Below are 17,611 nucleotides of genomic sequence, written 5' to 3' on the forward strand. Positions count from 1 at the left end.
CTGCAATGGCATTGCCATGAGGAGTAACTGCTACCAACTTGACACCACTGTGAGCTTGTGCATAACATACTTTGCAAGAACCTTAATCCTACCTGGCAGACAATGCTTTGACCTGTCTCCACATAGCATCACTGTCAATGCTACCTCTTAAAAGCTTGCAAGAGTAGTTGAGTATTTTTAGCCACTGTCAATCCTAACCAGATTCCAGCTGGACTCCTACAAAAGGAGACACATTCAGCCCAGTACCCTGCACAGTATTAGTCTCAAGTACAAACCACAGTCACATGGCAGGTCAGTACTGTCTTAGCAGTCCGGGGTACTGCTGAGGAAACTTAGGAATGACTTCATGTTCTGGCTGGTAGTAGTAGTGTAGCCCACTAAAGCTTGCAACTTAGATACTCTATTTTACTTTAGTGCTAACATAATAATGGAGAACAATGCTTTAAATTTTTTTTTATTTATTTTTTTCCCCCCTTTCTCTGCATTTAAGATTTACAGTCATTTCTTAAAGAGCATTCATACCTGTATACCTCTAAGAGGTAACAGACAAGACTGTGTCAATCGTACATATAAAATTACTTATGTTTACAAATTTTTGGCAATCACAGTAACCCGTTTTTTCCTATTGCCATTGCCCCAATCATTGAAAAAGACAGTGTACAGTAATTTACATTTGAAGTATTTCAAAGTGCTTGATAGTGATTTTCTAAGAATAATATTTACAAGTGGCCTATACACATATGTACAGGTGTTACAAGTTGTGGCTGGAACATGGCTTTCTATGGAAAGTGCTTTATATTTGGTCAGTGATGTTACTGACTGACCAATCCAAGGGTTACTGCTAAAACAGTAACTGCTAAAAGCTGAATTGTTGTGGACAGATATTTACAGAGTTTGTTGTTAAGCTGTATAAAATAGCTATTTACATAAGTGTTCCATACATACAGAAAGTATCTTCTTTCTTCCAAGAATGGAGGAACTCTTTCAGCCACAAACCTGGTTACTATCCCCAAAGAGTGTAAAACACAAGTAAACCGGAAATGATTGTGGATCCAGTGCTCTCAGACCATATCGTCATCTGTGCTTACAACAGATATCTGTACAAAATAAGTACAAGTTAGCTACAATTGTACTAATAAAAAGATGAAAACCAATGCATATCATCACTACACAGCAATCTGAAATACAGGCTAGTTCTGCAGGCTAGTGACCACAATCAGCACTGATTATTCCATCCCAGGTATAGAATGGTAGTTGCCTACTACAACTTTAATCTTGATTAAAGGAACAAGTTCTCAGCTGATTCAGCCCAGTGGTTTTGCTAAAGTCAGAAGCTTTCAAGAGTAGACAGCTCTCCTGAACTCAAGTCAGGTATCATTTGGCCACCTCTGTGCCTACTCTGAGGATTAATCTAGAGCCTTAGACATGCCAGTAGGTTTACTTACTGCAGGATAGGTGTGTCCTACTGAAGCACTGTGTCTTCCTATATCAATTGTGAGTTCTTCTTCTGTAGTTTTCAGGTAGACAGGATTATCAAAATTCATGCTTTTCATGTTCCTTTGCTGCCAGTTATGCCACATTAAGCAGCCCACTACTGCTGCCATCACCAGCAATACTTTAGGAGAAGAAAGAGATTGCAAGCATGGAGTAGGGTCAAGTCAAGCTTGTCCCAGTACAAGGGGTTACAAAGGCTAGTGAATACTGTACTCACAGGCAGGAAGAATAGTCCAAGCTGCTGATGTTCCTCCAGCTGCAGCAACTTCAGATGTTGTACCACTGATGTTGAATCCTGCATGAGAATTTGAAGTAGTGAGCTTGCTTACCGACAGGCTGTCAGACTTGGTCAGATGCAAGCACATCCCAAGCCCAGGTAGCTGCTGTCATATATTAGCTTCTCAGTAACACACTGCAAGAACAGCCTAACAGGCTTTATTCTATATTAGTAGAAAGCTTTTTTTTATTGCTTGCCTTCTGAGAACTCCTGGGACTTCATGGAACCTGTAGGTTCCACACTGTCATAAGTGAACTAACTCTGTTTATCACATGCTCCAGCTGTTGTACTTGTACAACACACATGACCTGGCCTGTGTTCTCTACTTGCATGCAGAGGAAAAAAACTTCAGGTAGGTTAGTGGGTGAGTTTGCATTTAATTTCTCTAATGTTCAGCAGTCTATGTTATTTGGACCAATACCTCCAGGAACAAGTCCAACAGTTGGAGATTTTTCTGTTGTGCTGGTATCTTTAGCCTCAGTGTAAGCCACAGTTGTTCCAGTACCTGAAACTAATTATAGATCAAGAACCCAGTTAATTCTGAAGTTCTGCAATGGCTTAGTTATAAGAGCCATGGTAGTGAATGTTTAGCAGATGGCAGAATGATCATGCAGCTTGTAAGCTTTACTGGAAACACCATTAGCTGTTTCACTAGCACACCCTCAAGTAAGGATTTCTGATCAAAAGTAATTCCAAGAACAAGGCTAGACAGTTAATCTGTCATGGATTACAGGTATAGAGTCACAGAAACATTAAGCCACCTCATCCCTCACTTCAGGTTTTCCAAGTGAGATTTTAGTTCCACAAATTTACTGGTTAGGCACAGTCTTTGACACACATACCAACCCTTTAGAGCTGCCAACTGAGGACAGTGTACCTGCATTCTGTGCTCCAAGTGTGGCACTTGGAATCAACATGCAATACAGTAAGTGGCACCTTGGAGTTTCTAGTTCCACTCCACTGGACAAACAAGTCTGCCATATAGTCAGTACTCAGTGTGTTTGTTCAGACGACAAAAGTAGTCCAGACAAACCTTGACCAGCAAGTTTAGCTCATCAGCTTTTCAACACTGTCTATTTATACACTGTAGAGCCATGTTAGTTTATACCTCTTGTTTTCATAAGAAATGATCTCACTATGTTTCATGCATGTGCTCGCTGTCTGCAAAAGCCATGGATGTACAAGGTCTTGTTGCAAATGATGATGATTCAAAAGCCGAGCACAGACTTTGAACAGTACCTGCAGACTTTGAGGGCTATCTTAATGCATGCTAGAAAACCACCCCCTCCAAGATGAATTACATCAGACTAACTCATGCAAAGCTGTCAGCCTATACTGCCATATTTGCCTCCAGTGGGTTCAGTACCCCTTCTCCTTCCCCATCCATCCTGGAAAAGAATCAGTCATGTTACCATACCTGCACATCTCAGACCATCCTCCTGCAAGAAGTATCCAACAGGACATGCACACGTGTACTTTGGAGAGTGTTCATTTATCTGAGGAGCAGGCAGGCACAGGTAGCTACAGCCTCCATTTGCCCTGTTCTCTTCACACCAGTTTCTGCCTGTTGGTACAACAATTGACAGGAATGAGCCTTCATACTCCAGGTGCATAGCATAATTACTTGCTCAATAATTGCTCGAGAAGAGTTACTTGTCTCTGCAGGTTATTGATTTGTACCTGCTCGATCTAAGAAAGAGCAATTGCATTGCAGGTGCCTATGTTAGAAACTCCAAGTAGAAGTGAAGCAGACAGCTATAGAGGGGTGGGATACCATTTGCCACCACCCAAGCAGGGCAGGCTTCTTACAAGTATCCACTGACATAACTATAGACTTTATTAGCGTTACCTGAAGGCTGAACAAGTTCATGATACACAATGATGTCCTGTGCATCATTGAGGTTGTTCACTAGGGTAACCAGTTCAGCTCCAGTAAATTTGTTGGCACCGTAGACCGCCTCATTCTCTCCATCAATCCAGTACACACGGTCCTAGAAGAGAGTCATTACAATCCATTACCTCTGTGTTGCTACCAGCACCATAATTGCTAGCCACGTACTAGCAATAAGATGATCTTTGGCAGTTACCACAAAAGTCATTCTTACCTCAAATATTGTTAGAGCAAGAGGGTGAGGAAGAAACATATAAGACTTCAACACAGTTCTGCGGTCCTGGCCATTCAAGTCCACGCTTGACAGCATATGTAGTTTAGAATCAAGCCAGTACAGACGGCTTTTTACAAGATCTAAGAGAGAAAAATATCAAAAAATATTTACAATCTACATGGAGAAAACCTTCAAAGCCTCCTGCAAAAGCTGAAACACCCAGAGGTTCAAGAACAGTTGCGGTGTCGCCCTGGTTTCTTACTTCACTGAGATAGAGAAGGGTGCTGCAATGTTTCCTAAGCAGCCTGTGCCTCAACTATAATAGAGAGCAGTGCAAGAAAAGTTACCATTTCAGTATCTGAGAAGTGTTATCTGTGCATCCTGCAGCATCTCCAGGCATGCAGGAACTTCCCATTCTTAGAAGTTGAAAATATAGTTCTCTGAAGGATGAGCTTGGCTTTTGTAGCAAACAATTGCTAGAGCTCCAGAATAGCTCTGGCACAAAGACAAGTTCAACATACCTAGAGCAATTCCATTAGGCCATTGGATTTCTGTTGTCACAAGCTGCTGTCTGTCAAATCCATTCATTCCTGCTTTTTCAATTTTTGCTGGCTCACCCCAGTCTGACCAGTACATAAAGCTGTGAAGCAGAATTTATGTTGTATGATGTACTATAGTATTGTGTAGTTTCACTATTATGATCAATAACTAACAAAGGTTACCTAAGTCAGTTATCAGGACATGAAGTAGCTAGTAGGTCCACACTTTTAAGAGAACCAGGACAAATACTCACCCAGAGAGAGGATCTACAGCAATAGAAGCTGGCTCTCTCAGCTCAGAATGAAACAAAACCTTTCTTTTTGTGCCATCCAGGCTAGCCACAGAAATAGTCTTTGCACTTGAGTCAGACCAGTAGATGTTCTTATAAACCCAGTCAACAGCAATTCCTGCAGGGCTGTGTATGTTGTCCAGAATTCTGACATGTGTCCCAACTTTATCACGGGTATCAATTGAGGCACTGGAAGACAAGAATTACTTCCTTTCAACCCATTCCTCCACAGATACTACCGCTTGGCATGCCTCAGCAAATACTGCACACAGATCTCAGGCAGACAATATAAAAGATGCACTTGTAACTTTCCAGAGTGCCTTTTGTACAACTGTAGCAGCAGTTACTAGAACGCAGAACAGGCATATATGCTGCTAATTGTGGGGACTTGCATCTGCTGTACTCTGCCCTTAGGACATCAGGCATCTAGTTCTCATCAACAGAGCCTAGAAAAGTATCTTGGGTAAAACATGAGATAGTTTAGAGGAGCACACCAGGGTTCAGAAGTTAAGTCCATTTACCTGAAGATTGCTTTTTGGCCGAAGTCAGCCCAGTAAAGCTTTTGCTCAGCAATATCAGCATCTAGAGCTACAGTGTTTCTTAGCTGCTCTACTAGCTGAATGTATTCTTTCCTCTCAAGACCAATCTTCCTAATATCCCGGCGGTTGGTGAAAATTAGACATGGTTCTTTCCCTGTAAAAAGAATGTGTTATCTGTACATCTAGACATAGTCACATACTGTTTTTACGACAAATTTTAAGAGGCATCGTATTTGGTATATGCCATTCCACACTTGCTGACAAAGGTCTTGGCTGTACCATACCTCATCCTTTTCCCATGCAGCAGACACAAGCAGTTTACATCAGGCAGCTTTAACCACTGTATCATGGCACCAAAGTGTTAGGAGTGTTCAGATCTGTACAAGTTATATTGATAGCAGCACAACAACTCGTGTCAAAACTACAACAGCATAAACAGTACAACACTTGCTACCTCATTTTAAAATGGAAATATAGAAGTCTTATGCCAATACTCACCCACTGCCTTGCACACCCCAGTGGCAAGATCCATCTGATAGCCACGGCTACATTCACATTTGTAGCCCCCTTTCAGGTTGATACAGATTTGACTACAGATACCAGGGTTCTGGCATTCATCGATATCTGTAAAGACAACAGTGTAATTTGTTCTCTAATATCATCAGTAGTATCCACATTAACCTACTTGATACTTGCCTCCACAGGTTCTCCTGTCTATAAGCTCAAACCCAGCTGGACAGTCACATTCATAGCCAATAACGAGATCTCTGCAGATATGAGAGCATCCACCATTGTTCACCAGACATTCATTTATGTCTAGAAGAGAAGAATTGTCCACCTTGAGATAGTACATAGATTTAGTCTTAAAAGTCTTAGTCATGGAGTGCTTCAGATACCTATCCATTCTCTAATGATGCTGCTACATTTGATAAACCACTCTGGCACTTGAAGTCACATGCAAGAGACCCTTCTCAAATTCATATTTGCTCCACTGTCAGCATGTTACTTGCGCTACAAGTTGGCAGCAGCAGAGAAATTCCCTCAACTGTCTTCTGGCCATAGAGAAGTCATCCCAATAGCCAGTTTGGCTAGGATAAAAGTAGCTTATTGACTAGTTCTTGGTGACTATTGTTCTTGGTTGTTTGTTTGCCACCAATGAAGTGCAGATGGGCATTCCAGACTGACATCTGACAGCTCGGAGGCTGTATCCAAGTATGTCTAGTGGTCAGCATTGTGTAATGAGTTTGTTCACTTACTACACTCCTTGAAGGGCTCATCACTCCAGTCCTTGCAGTCTCTCTGCTGGTTGCACACTTTATTGACGTCTATGCATTCTCCACTTCTGCACTTGAATTTGCCAGGTCCAGAGCACTGAATAACTGAGATAATGAAGAATGTGAGGGCAATTACCAGCTTCAACAGATATTCTTCAAAGACTTTATTCTTGCTTAGTTCCACTTACGACTGTTACAACTGGCTTCATCAGAGCCATCCAGACAGTCTCTCACACCATCACACTGCCTACTCCCATGGATGCAGTTCCCATCTTCACATCTGAACTGGTCTGGTCTGCAGGTCCGAGAAGCTGAGGACACAGCCATTACAGACTTAAACTCCTGAGGTCTGCTGAAGCATAGAAAATAAAACAGGAGCCAACCAGCACCTCCTAAAGAAGGAGCAAGTTAACTTACGGCAGTTGACTTCATCACTTCCATCCTTGCAGTCAGGATCTCCATCACAGCGCCACTTTTTGTGGATACATTCACCTGAGCTGCATTGCACCTCACTGGTAGAGCACTTCACAGGAGGTGCAGGCTGGCGGCCACATTGCTCTAGAGATTCATCTGAGTAGTCAGAGCAGTCAGCATCATCATCACACACCCAGCTGATGGGGATACAAGTGGAGGTCTTGCACTGGAACTCATGAACTCCACAGGTAGGAGGTGCACACTCCAGTTCATCACTGCCATCACTGCAGTCATCTTGACCATTGCAGAAAAAGCTCTTGGAAATACACTGCCCACTGCTGCATGTGTACTCTGCTGGACTACAAGTCACATTGCCTAGAGTAACAGGAGTAAGAGAGATTAGCAGATTATCACAAGGTGGCAGACTTTTGTATGAAGGTGTTCTGCTTGCACATTCTTCATCAGCTGTTTGCTGACATAAGATCAGCATTCTATACAAGGCTCTAGGAGAACCTAATTGTCGACCTACAGGACACATGGGCCCCACAAACTGTCCTTGCCTTTGGAAGTTGAGTGAGAGGCATCAGTTTTGAGCTAGTGAGTGAAAATAACCTCATTCTGAAGCAGTTATGCTGTTCTGCTCCAGAGTACAAGCCTTTTGGAAAACAGGCTCAAACTCTGTGAACCAGGGACAGAAGGTAAGAGAACTGCTAACTCTAAAGTACAGACTAAGTTTGAGGCAGCCAGATGGTCAGCATGTACTGTAGTTTGAAATTGAAGTGTTTCGTGCTGGTCCCCAGGACAGCAGCAGCCCATTTGCCTGGACCACTGGGATAACAGATCAAGATCTCGCATCAGTCGTTCCTGTGGTATTAAGTACACCGACACAGCTTACACCAGTACAAATTATGCTGGTTTAATAGCAGTGTAGCTAGCAGCTCAGTATGCCTAGGCTGATAGTTTTATCAGCTTCATTAGAAATGCTGTCTGTAGATTTACTTGTCAGATTAAGGCATTTGCTTGCTGAGTAAGACAGCAGCTCTACAGACACATAGCAGAAGTCTGAAGATGTATGTCTCATTAGCCCATCCAGGAAGGTAGCTCCAATGGAAGCCAGCCCTGTGACTTTGGTTATAGCAAATTTGTCTTAGATCACCTCAGACAACTCATATGTATGCAAGTTCATTAGGACAAGCTAGGAATGCTGCCGTCTGATGCTGGCAGTGGCATCTTCACTTGCGTACCAGCCTGAAGTTGTCCCCCAACACCCGAAACAGCTTCCCTAGCCTGCACTTTCAGACAAGCACACTGAATACTCCAGGGTATGACTATAAAGCAGATCAGCTGTGCCCTTGGCTACAAATCGCTATTACATTTTCAGTAGGTGATTTGTTAATGTAAGCAGCAACTAGAGTTACCTGTTGAGAAACTCTGTAGAGAACAAGTTCTGATGGTTTGCCTGACACGTGACTAAGCCTATGGCTATTGCCAAAGTTAGCCAGAGACCAAAGACAGATGTTGAATAGCTTATATTGCTGTAGTTCTTAACTTAGCAGGATAGAGGAGTGTAGGAACAAGTCCGCTTGTTAAGCAGGCTGCAATACAAGATGAATGTAGGTTTAAGGAAATATTGATAATGAGAAACTTATCTTCCCAGGTATACCGCCCAGCTAGCTCCTTTCCAGACAAGTCAATTTCAAATAGAGTTATGCAGCCACTGTTTCTTCCCTTACCACAATTCTCTTCATCTTCTCCACTGTCACAGTCTTTTTCACCATCACATTTCCAGGACACTGGGATACACTGGGTTGACTGAGGACCACAGCTGATTTCATTTACCCGGCATGTTCTCATATCTATTGAAAAAAGTTTAAGTTCAATTTAGGAGTTCTGAAATTTAAGAGATACTGATCTTGGGTTTTAGAAGTTGTCCTGAAAGTTGAGACTGAAAGGCTTCAGCTCTGGACAAAGTTGCAGTTAATTAGATGTCAGCATCCATCTAAGTTGATGGCTTCATCATGGACGAGGTTACACTAGTCTGTAGTGTTCAGTAAAAAAGATGCTTCCAGCTCCTAATAGGTTAGTATTTTAAGAATATCTTTGTAGTGGTAGTTTTGTGATTGCACACCAGTTACACTGTAGAAGCTTGAGCTATAACACGTAGTAGTAGGCAGGAGTAATGCCAAAGTGCAGTAGGAGTTGGGGCTGAAGTATTCCTCAGTGTGGATCCTATTGATACAGAGAAATGAAGCTTCATATTCCTTGATTAGTTACCACACTTAAGACTGGGGTTGCTAAATTCAAGACCTCACACTCAAGCCTCTCTATTTCTAGTTACCACCACCCAACATGTAGCCAGTCACTCAGTTTCTACACTAGCTCTGGTTATCTTGCAACGTTGTTGTCTTGGAGGACAGTGATCACTTGGTGAACAAGCCACCATAATGGTCAGGCCTGCTGTGCTTGCTGCTTCTGACTAGGTACAAGTGCAAAGTCCCCACTCAGTTCTGCATCTTTTTAAGTAGCAAAAAGTCAAGACCCCGATGTGGCCAAAGCCAAGCTAGCACTTAAGAAGATGCTCTCCGAGAAGTTCATCCTTCCTTTAGGAGAAGAGCTGGGCTGCAAGCAGGCAAGAAGTCAAAACGCTACTCCCCTCAGGCTTGTCTGCATCAATAAGCCAGGCTCACTTACGGCACAGTTCAGCACTCTCGTCAGACCCATCCTCGCAGTCCGGATCTCCATCACACTGCCATCTGTTAGGCACACACTGACCACTGATGCACACAAAATCAGATTCAGCACACGTCTTCTTCACTGCAGGGGAGAAGGACAGCCACTTGTTTAGAGACCAGAGCTTACCTTGTTTGTTGCAGCTAGAGATAAGCTGCCTTGCCCTAGGAAAGTGACACAATATCCTTAGTTCTTGGGTGTCTGGTGTCATCCTTCCCTGTCTAATGACAACACTGTTCAACACTTCCTAGAGAGTTACACTGTGCACAGAGAATCATTTATCTTCCTGTAAGAAGGCATTGAAGAACTTCTACTGGTAAGGGAGACTGTGCTACTAGATAGCTGCTGCTTTGAACACGCTTGAGTTAAAGTAAGGTCTACTGATATTAATATTCAGATTTTGAACTCTGCACTTATTATTAAGGTGTGTGATTTGTTATTACAGAAGCATGGTACTACATAACCCCAAGGTAACAGTTTAGGTCTGCTTTAGCAGACTGACAGTTCAACCACACCAGTGTTAGATATGGAGTTCATTTTGCCTCATTCACCTCCAAGTATATCTAGTCATCCATCTTGGCCTCTGTGTCTGCTTAAAGCAAATGTTGGCAGCCAGAGCTAGACTTAGTGTTCAGAGAAGACTTGGCAGAATCACTTTCACACATAAACCAGGGAATTTAACCATGGAATAGTTAAGTGCTAATAGCAAACAGTCTACTATGTCTTCAAGGAAGAACTGAGAACAGACTTACATTCTCGTTTTGACAGTCACCACCCTCACAAATAAAAAGTTTTGGTCACAAGCTATTCTCTCAGTCACCAATTCAAGGAGACTTCCATAGTGCTCAGCAAAATTCAACTGTCTCAGATGGATACAAGGCATCAAGATAATCCCCCAGTTGTTCTAGGGAATTTGTCCTCTACTCTGTATTCTGTCAGAAGTACTGGATGGGATAAGGGTCTCTGCAGCTGTCCACTGTTAAGCCCTCACTGCCAACTAGCAAGTATGACTACACACATATTACTTATTTTGATTACTTACCACAAGCACTCTCATCACTGCCATCTGAGCAGTCTTCATCACCATCACATTTCCAGAGTAAAGGAATACAGCGTCCATTACTACATGGGAATTGGGATTCCTCACATTTTGCTCTTGCACCTTCAATGAAAAAAGGAATCTAAGGCCCAACACTGTTTAGTAATAGTTCCTTGCTTCCCCCACTGCTGATCAAGAAGTTACCCAGCTTAATAAACTGCATAACATCAGCATGAAGCAAGATCTGAGCTCCAAATCTTTGTAGTCACTTTATTCAATCATTAAAGTAGAGCCAGAATCTTTCCTTCACAGTACAAGTGCGGAGTTTAAGCACTATGATTGTTCACCCGTCAGACAACAGTAAACCAACCTAGTGTTGTTCTTACTGAGTTTTCCTTTCCAAACACGGTCAAGTTTGCAGGACAGAAGGATGCATGCACACAACTTCTGCTGTCTAGCACCTAGCACTGCATTCTCAAAACTCTTCACCCTTTAAGCAAACTGGGTTTAAATTTGACCAATGTCAAACTGGATTAGCATTTCAGTAGTCTGCTGCTAACACATTGCAGCAGAATTCACTGAGATAGCTTAGTTTAGATATCTTTACAGACATCTATCTGCTCTGTAGTTGATCAAATTTTCATGATTTAAGACACTCCTCAAATAAGGGCACCCAGAAATATTCCTTAGTATACACAAAAAGAAGTGTGATTACTTATCTGAGTCTTGCTTATTAAAGCTAGATCAGGTGTGATGATAAGAGAGGAATATAATTTATCACTCCCCTCTGGAATCAAGTCTATTGTCTCCCCACAGATAACAGCTTGATTTGTTAGTATGCTTGTGTAAGATACTGCTTTCTGCATGGTGCTTAGAGTTAGAGCACATCTTCCCCAGTATCTTCAGCTCTAAACCTGTATTACCCTGTCCCTTAAGGGAACCTACTTTGTCTTGAAGCCATGTTATAACTGTCACTGAAAGCAGCAGTCTGCTTCAGCAGCTGAGCCAGAGCTGTTCCATATAATGCATGCAGGCAAGTGTGCAAGCTTATGCATTAGTATTGGTTGCAAATGCCTACTGCATGATGCAAGACTCCTGCTCCTCCTTGGTTTATTGCATCATTTAGTGGAGGTGCTTTGTCTTGGAATTCCAGCACTCAAAGAGCATCAAATTTTTGCAGAACATTACCTGTTATTTTTTATCTTCTGTGTATGACACGCAAAATGCAAGACAGTTTCCAAGTGCAAGAAAGCTATTCAGAATAGCTATTTCACATTATACTGACCAGTCGTCAGTCACTAAACAATGTCAAACCCTGGAGAGAGTATAAGCAAGAACAACATGGGCAATTTTACCTGCTGAGTGTCTCATTCATGCTAGAAGTAAAGGAATTGAAACAGCAGCTTATTGAGCTCTGCTAATGTTCTAGAAGTCTTGCTGGTTGAGTAAAACACTTGTCAGACAGAAAAGCCATAACAACTTGTTTCATGGGAACTGTGTTCAGAGTACCAAAAAACTGAACATCTGCTCTTGTGCTCTGTATTTCCATCCCTCCTTTCCTTTTCAGGATGGGAGTTACACCAGCATGTACTTTCCAGTAGCATGGTTTTGTAAAGCTACTACTATTTGGCCAAGAGCTGTCAAACAAGCAGCTTGCCTTGTGCTAGACAGCATACTCCCGTCAGAGAAAGTGCAGAAGCCACAGTTATCAGCTCGCTCTAAGCCTGGCATCACCTTGTTGTCCAGTAACTTCTAACAGAAGTAACCTTCTGCTTGCAAGCCCTGGTCACAAGTTATTCCAGTTAATAGTACTACCACCTACAATATGCAACAGCTGACTTCTGCTAGTTGAGACATTCCCATCCAGGCTTTCAGAGTGAGAACAGTCAACCTCTCCCAAAATAGCATACTAGAGATATTAAACTAAGCCTGCCACTCAGGAGATCCCAAAAATAACTCCACAGTCCTTAGTTACTCTATTTCAAGCTAGAATAACCAGAAAAGGCTTGCTAAGATTGGCTGCTACATTGCAACTTACAGATACACTATCACTGTGACCAAATGTTACAGGGAAGCTACACACAAGACTAAATGAAACAGTGACTGAGCTCGAAGTAACAGCTACAATTTTACAATCACAACCCTTACAACAAGCCATTCCAAGAAGGTATCATCTCTTCTGCAGCTGATACCAAGTGAAATGTCATAGCAACTACTTTTGCTAGTCCACAAGTAAGTAAAGAACTGACAGCACCTAACACCCACACAGGTGCACAAAGGTAAAAGTCATCATCTGTTGCTCCTGAAGATGTCTGTCAAACTCTAAAGGCCACTTGGCATGAGCTCCAGTTAAGATGAAGGTTATTTCCAGCCAGTAGCTAACTGCTGTCCCCTGTCTTACACCAAGCACAGTTCTACAATGTCAGGTAACCATTTAGTCATGAGACTACCAGCCTAATCCACTGCTATTTGAAGCAACAGTGTCATAGCTCAATTGCAGCTTCAGTCACTAGACACTTAAGATTTTTTTAGATAAGCATCAATTAGCCACTAATTGACAGCTGCTCTTCATGGGCTACTCATACACCAGAAGCCTGTTCACACCTTTTCTCCTCCTTGGGACAAGTCTTGGGCAAAAGAGATGGAGAACCAGTAACTTCACAGCCTGTGACTGCTAATACCTATTTTACTCTTCCCCGGAAAACTACTTACTAGAAGTTGTCTCATAAGCAGCAGTGTCTGCAGTGTGAAGAAGCACAGTTACAATGACTATCCAAGTCAAACTAGCTTTCTCCATACTTCTGCTGTCACTGTGTGTCTCAGCCCCTTAAGCAAATTGTCAGATTACTTGTCTGGGCAGCCTCAAACATGTGACACTTGTGTGCTGTCATCTGACACCAAGACACAGAAAAGCTTGCAACAGTGATTGGGAAACTTTAGTGAGAGCTCATCCAGGAACTAGCTTAGACTCCCCCCAGACCCTGACAACTACAGCTACTAGCAGAAGAGAGCTAGTGAAGCCAGTAACTCAGATCGGGGGAAGAATCAGGCTAACTTGGTGGACTAGAGTTGCCCTCCACTGTACATCTCCTGTTATGATTTCTGACTACAGTGCACTAGCAGTTTCAGCCAGCTTGGCCCTTCATACTATGGCTGTTTAATCATGTCTGTTGTAGGCCAGATATGGGAGCTATCTACATGACTGGGAATTGAGGAGTAACTAGGCAGACATCTCCCCTCTTCCTCCTTGTATGAGGGCTGGATGCAACAATACCCTGGTTGGGGTCCACCTGTCAGACCCAGTGTCTGAACTACTGCACACAGGTAGGACTCGAAGATCCAGATACCTTCATGCATACTTCACCAATATAGCCAAGTTCTGACACTTAGGCCTACTTTAGGGCACCAGTCAGGAGATTAAGAGCCATACAACAATGCGGACATCAGTTGCCCACCTCCCACCTAGTACTCCCAAGAGTAGCCTGGACCTCGGTTCCTGAAGGAAGGAAGGAGTCAGTCTACCTCCACTCACGAGGAAAGTATTTTTAATTGACCATCCAGTGGGCTTAATGTGCAGGTCCCTCTGACACAGTGGTAACGGCTTCTACGCTGAGAGGCAACCCTGGAGCTCGCCACGAGCAGCGCTACTGGGGAGAGCCCAGCCCGCAAGAAGGGATCCGGCGCCGGCAGGACTCAGCCTTGCCACCAGGTGGAGATCCCTCATGGCGGTTACCACGGGCCCTGAACTAGAGCCATACCAATGCTGCTGGATGCCACAAAGCCAAAGTTGCACAGTAGTTTGACAGCACCTTTAACACCGCAGGCTTTCCAAGGGATCGCCTTCTTTCCTCCACGACCAAGAGCCCATCCTCCCCCACCCCCGGTGAGCCCCAGGCACGCAGACCATCTCCTCGGCACCAGGCGTCGCGCAGGAAATCAAACCCTCCCGCGGCACCCGTCTCGTTCCCTGGGAGGGCTCCCCGGGGTGGGGAGGGCCGGCCGGGCAGGGGCTCAGGCCGCCGGTCCTGCGCGCCGCCTGGGGCCCGGCGGGGAAGGCGTCGCCTCCCCCGACAAGAGAGGCGGCGGGGCAGACCCCGGCGGCAGCGCCCCCGTGTCCCTCCGGAAGGCCGGGCCCCCCCGACGGCCCCTCCTCGGAGCCCCGCTCTCTGGGAGCAGCGGGCAGGCAGCCTGAGGGACAAGAGCGAAAAAAAAAAAAAAAAAAAAAAAAAAAAAAAAAAAAAAAAAAGGAGGGGGGGAAGGGTGGTGGGAGAAGACGTTATTACGGGGGGCGGCGGCGAGAGCAGCCCCGGCGGTGCGCGTCCCAGCCCCCCGGGCCCCGCACTCACCGTCTGCGCGCAGGCAGCTGAGGGCGAGCAGCAGGCACAGCACCCACCAGCGCGGGGCCGCCCGCCGCCCCGCACCGCGCCCGGGGCCGCTGCCTGCCGCGGCGCTCGGGTCTCCGCGCTGCCGGTCCGACCGCATCGCCGGGGACGCAGAGAGGGAGCGCGGAGAGGGCGGGCGGCCAGGCGGGCGAGCGCGGCGGTCGGAGAAGCGAGAAAGAGAAGAGGGAGACAGAGACATAGAGGGAGGGAGGGTGTCCCCCGCGGCGCTCTTATATCAGCCGCCCGGCCGCCCTGCGCGGCCGCTGGTGACTCACGGCGCCGCGCCGGGCCCCGGTTGGCTCGCCAGCGCCGCCCGCCCCAGCTTCCTCCTCCGCGGCACCTGCAGCCGCCGCGGCGCGCCCGCACACCGGCACGGCACGGCACGGCGAGGTGAGTGTCGCTGCGGCGGGGAGCCGCGGGCAGACCCCGCGCTCTCCGCTCCCGGCCTCCCTCCCGCGGGCGGGGCGTGGGGCAGCCCCGGCCGGAGGGAGCCCGGCGCGGCGGCGGCGGCGGCAGCAGGCTTTGTTTCTCCTGCCTCCCCGAAACGCCGACGCCACCGTCCGCGCCACCGGCGCGGGGAGCGGGACGGCGCGGGGCCCCCCGTCCAGGGCGGCACAGCGGGGCGTGCCGAAATCCGCGTTGCGGGATGGTTTTCTCCACAGAAGCGTTTCTTCCGTTTGATGACAGCCCCCCGCCCTGCCCGCCGCCCCACGCACACACGCTTGCGTGCCTGTGGGCTCTTTCCTCCCTCCGTAGCAGAACTTGACTTAAAACGACGCTGGCGCAGCTCTGGAGAAAGAAAATCACTACTTCTGCATTCTCCGATCAGGGATCGTAGTTAATTAGTAATTGCATAAAATGATATGCCGGAGTCGTATAATCACAAGCTTAACCTTTTATTTTAAGGAGGAGAATTGGTAGTTTTTGTTCCACATCTGTAGCGTTTTGAACAGCCAATTATGTCTTGGTGAAATAAAGAAAGAAAAGAAGGGTTGGCAAAATGCAAATTTGGTTTTGTTCACGGCGCACTTAGAATTTGCAATTGAGGTTCGCTGATCATCTGGGTTTTTTTTTTTTCATTTATTTTGATAGACTTGCTATTTTATGGTAATATTGCATGCTATGCTATTAATATTGTAGTGGAGACATAAACCTCAGCAAGCTGCTCCGTCTGAAAATGACGAAAAACTGCTTGTTGTTTCTTTCCTGAGAAGTAAAGTCTTTATTATTACCCTAGCATTTTAAGTCTCTTTCAGTAACGCCAACGATTCCTCGAAGCAAGTATCTTTCAGACTCTGTATTTCCTAAATGTCATAACATATTTCTTTATATGTTATTTGCAGAGTGAAGCCATTTTTGAATCGCATCCGGTTGTATTGTGACTCCACTAAAGACAAATCGTACCACTGCATGAATAACCTCAGAGTGGATTATCTCTTGCAGTTCATGTAACGAATGTGTGTCCAGGTCATCCAAACGTGCAAATAGTTGATGTATCAGAGACTTGTAACAGAACTCAAGATTTTATTTCATGTAACTGAAATGCATCTGGGAATGATATTTCAGATATGTGTGTAAGGATGAAGAGAGCAGTTTGTAGTGTTTGCCTCCCTACAGCCTCTCTACCTCATGGTCTCAGGGGCAGCGGGAGGAAGACTCTGCTTTCCCAGTCTGCCTGGTGTGCAGGATTAGATACTACAGCATTGTTCTTGCAAACATATTCTGCTTCAAGCAAGAAAAATCTACTGTGTACAAGGGGGTTGACTGGAGTCCTCAGGAAGATGGCTTAGTATAAGTGGTATGCTGAAAGCATCGTTCTCCTTGCAGATCTTCAGCATGACATATTGCCTTCAGTCGGGTGCTCACTGTTGCATGGTCTGCTGTGCTTTGGGCTGAACAGCATTTTCACAAATGTACTGTTATCATTACAGAAATATTTTAAAAGCCATACACTGAATGCAGCAATGCACAAGAAGACGTCAGTCATGCAGAAATACGGGGATGCACATAACTTAGTGTATGCTGGTAGTTGATGGTCTTCTTTGTTTGTCTATGGAAGATACAGATTTAATGGAGGGAGGAAAAGTAGTCTTCATCCCAGGATTATCACTGCTCTGTGAGCACCTGTACCTGGCTTTGTGATAGAGAAGCAAATTTCTGTCTTGGATGTACCTAGCTTTTGCACACCTGAGGGTTTGGACTCCAAAGCAGAATTTGCTGTAAAACAGTTCTTGGCACTTCCACTAAGTTAAAATGCATAAGTAAGTGCATGAGTCTGATCATCTGCCGGCTCTGGTGGAATCCTCAGAAAAGGATCTCAGACAGAAAAGGTCTTTCCCTTCCCTGGCACAATCCTTACAGGAACTCTGTTTAAGGGCAGAGAGCCTGCCAGCCTTTACAGGGAAATAAAGGGGAGCCTGGAGCTATCTGCACTGAGGTTTTGTGCTTTCGCAGCAGCCATAGTCTTGCAAAGGCTTTGCTTCATGTGGGAACAGGAAGGTGTCTGGGGCAATCTGTAGTGTGTGTAA

At 45.2% G+C, this 17,611-nt stretch overlaps 1 protein-coding gene across 2 annotated transcripts; it reads right to left on the reverse strand.

Moving 5' to 3' along the window:
* Window positions 1-452: 452 nt before the first annotated feature.
* Window positions 453-15,515, reverse strand: VLDLR (very low density lipoprotein receptor). 2 transcript variants are annotated; one of them, XM_074931886.1, is made up of 19 exons: window positions 15,048-15,515; window positions 10,705-10,824; window positions 9,624-9,746; window positions 8,666-8,788; window positions 6,936-7,307; window positions 6,707-6,829; window positions 6,501-6,623; window positions 5,941-6,060; window positions 5,743-5,868; window positions 5,227-5,398; window positions 4,670-4,894; window positions 4,398-4,516; window positions 3,877-4,016; window positions 3,621-3,762; window positions 3,189-3,335; window positions 2,193-2,282; window positions 1,712-1,789; window positions 1,446-1,615; window positions 453-1,097 (listed from the first exon to the last, which is right to left on the reverse strand). In XM_074931886.1, the coding sequence occupies exons 1-19, from the start codon at window positions 15,280-15,282 to the stop codon at window positions 1,062-1,064; spliced, it is 2,784 nt and encodes a 927-aa protein (XP_074787987.1). In that variant the 5' UTR covers window positions 15,283-15,515; the 3' UTR covers window positions 453-1,061. The 2 variants fall into 2 exon arrangements, with proteins under 2 accessions (XP_074787987.1, XP_074787988.1); XM_074931887.1 differs by lacking the exon at window positions 2,193-2,282 and having other exon boundaries at window positions 15,048-15,513.
* Between the last annotated feature and the right edge of the window lie 2,096 nt (window positions 15,516-17,611).

The sequence above is a fragment of the Athene noctua genome, chromosome Z (genome assembly GCF_965140245.1).
Source record: "Athene noctua chromosome Z, bAthNoc1.hap1.1, whole genome shotgun sequence".
Taxonomy (NCBI): domain Eukaryota; kingdom Metazoa; phylum Chordata; class Aves; order Strigiformes; family Strigidae; genus Athene; species Athene noctua.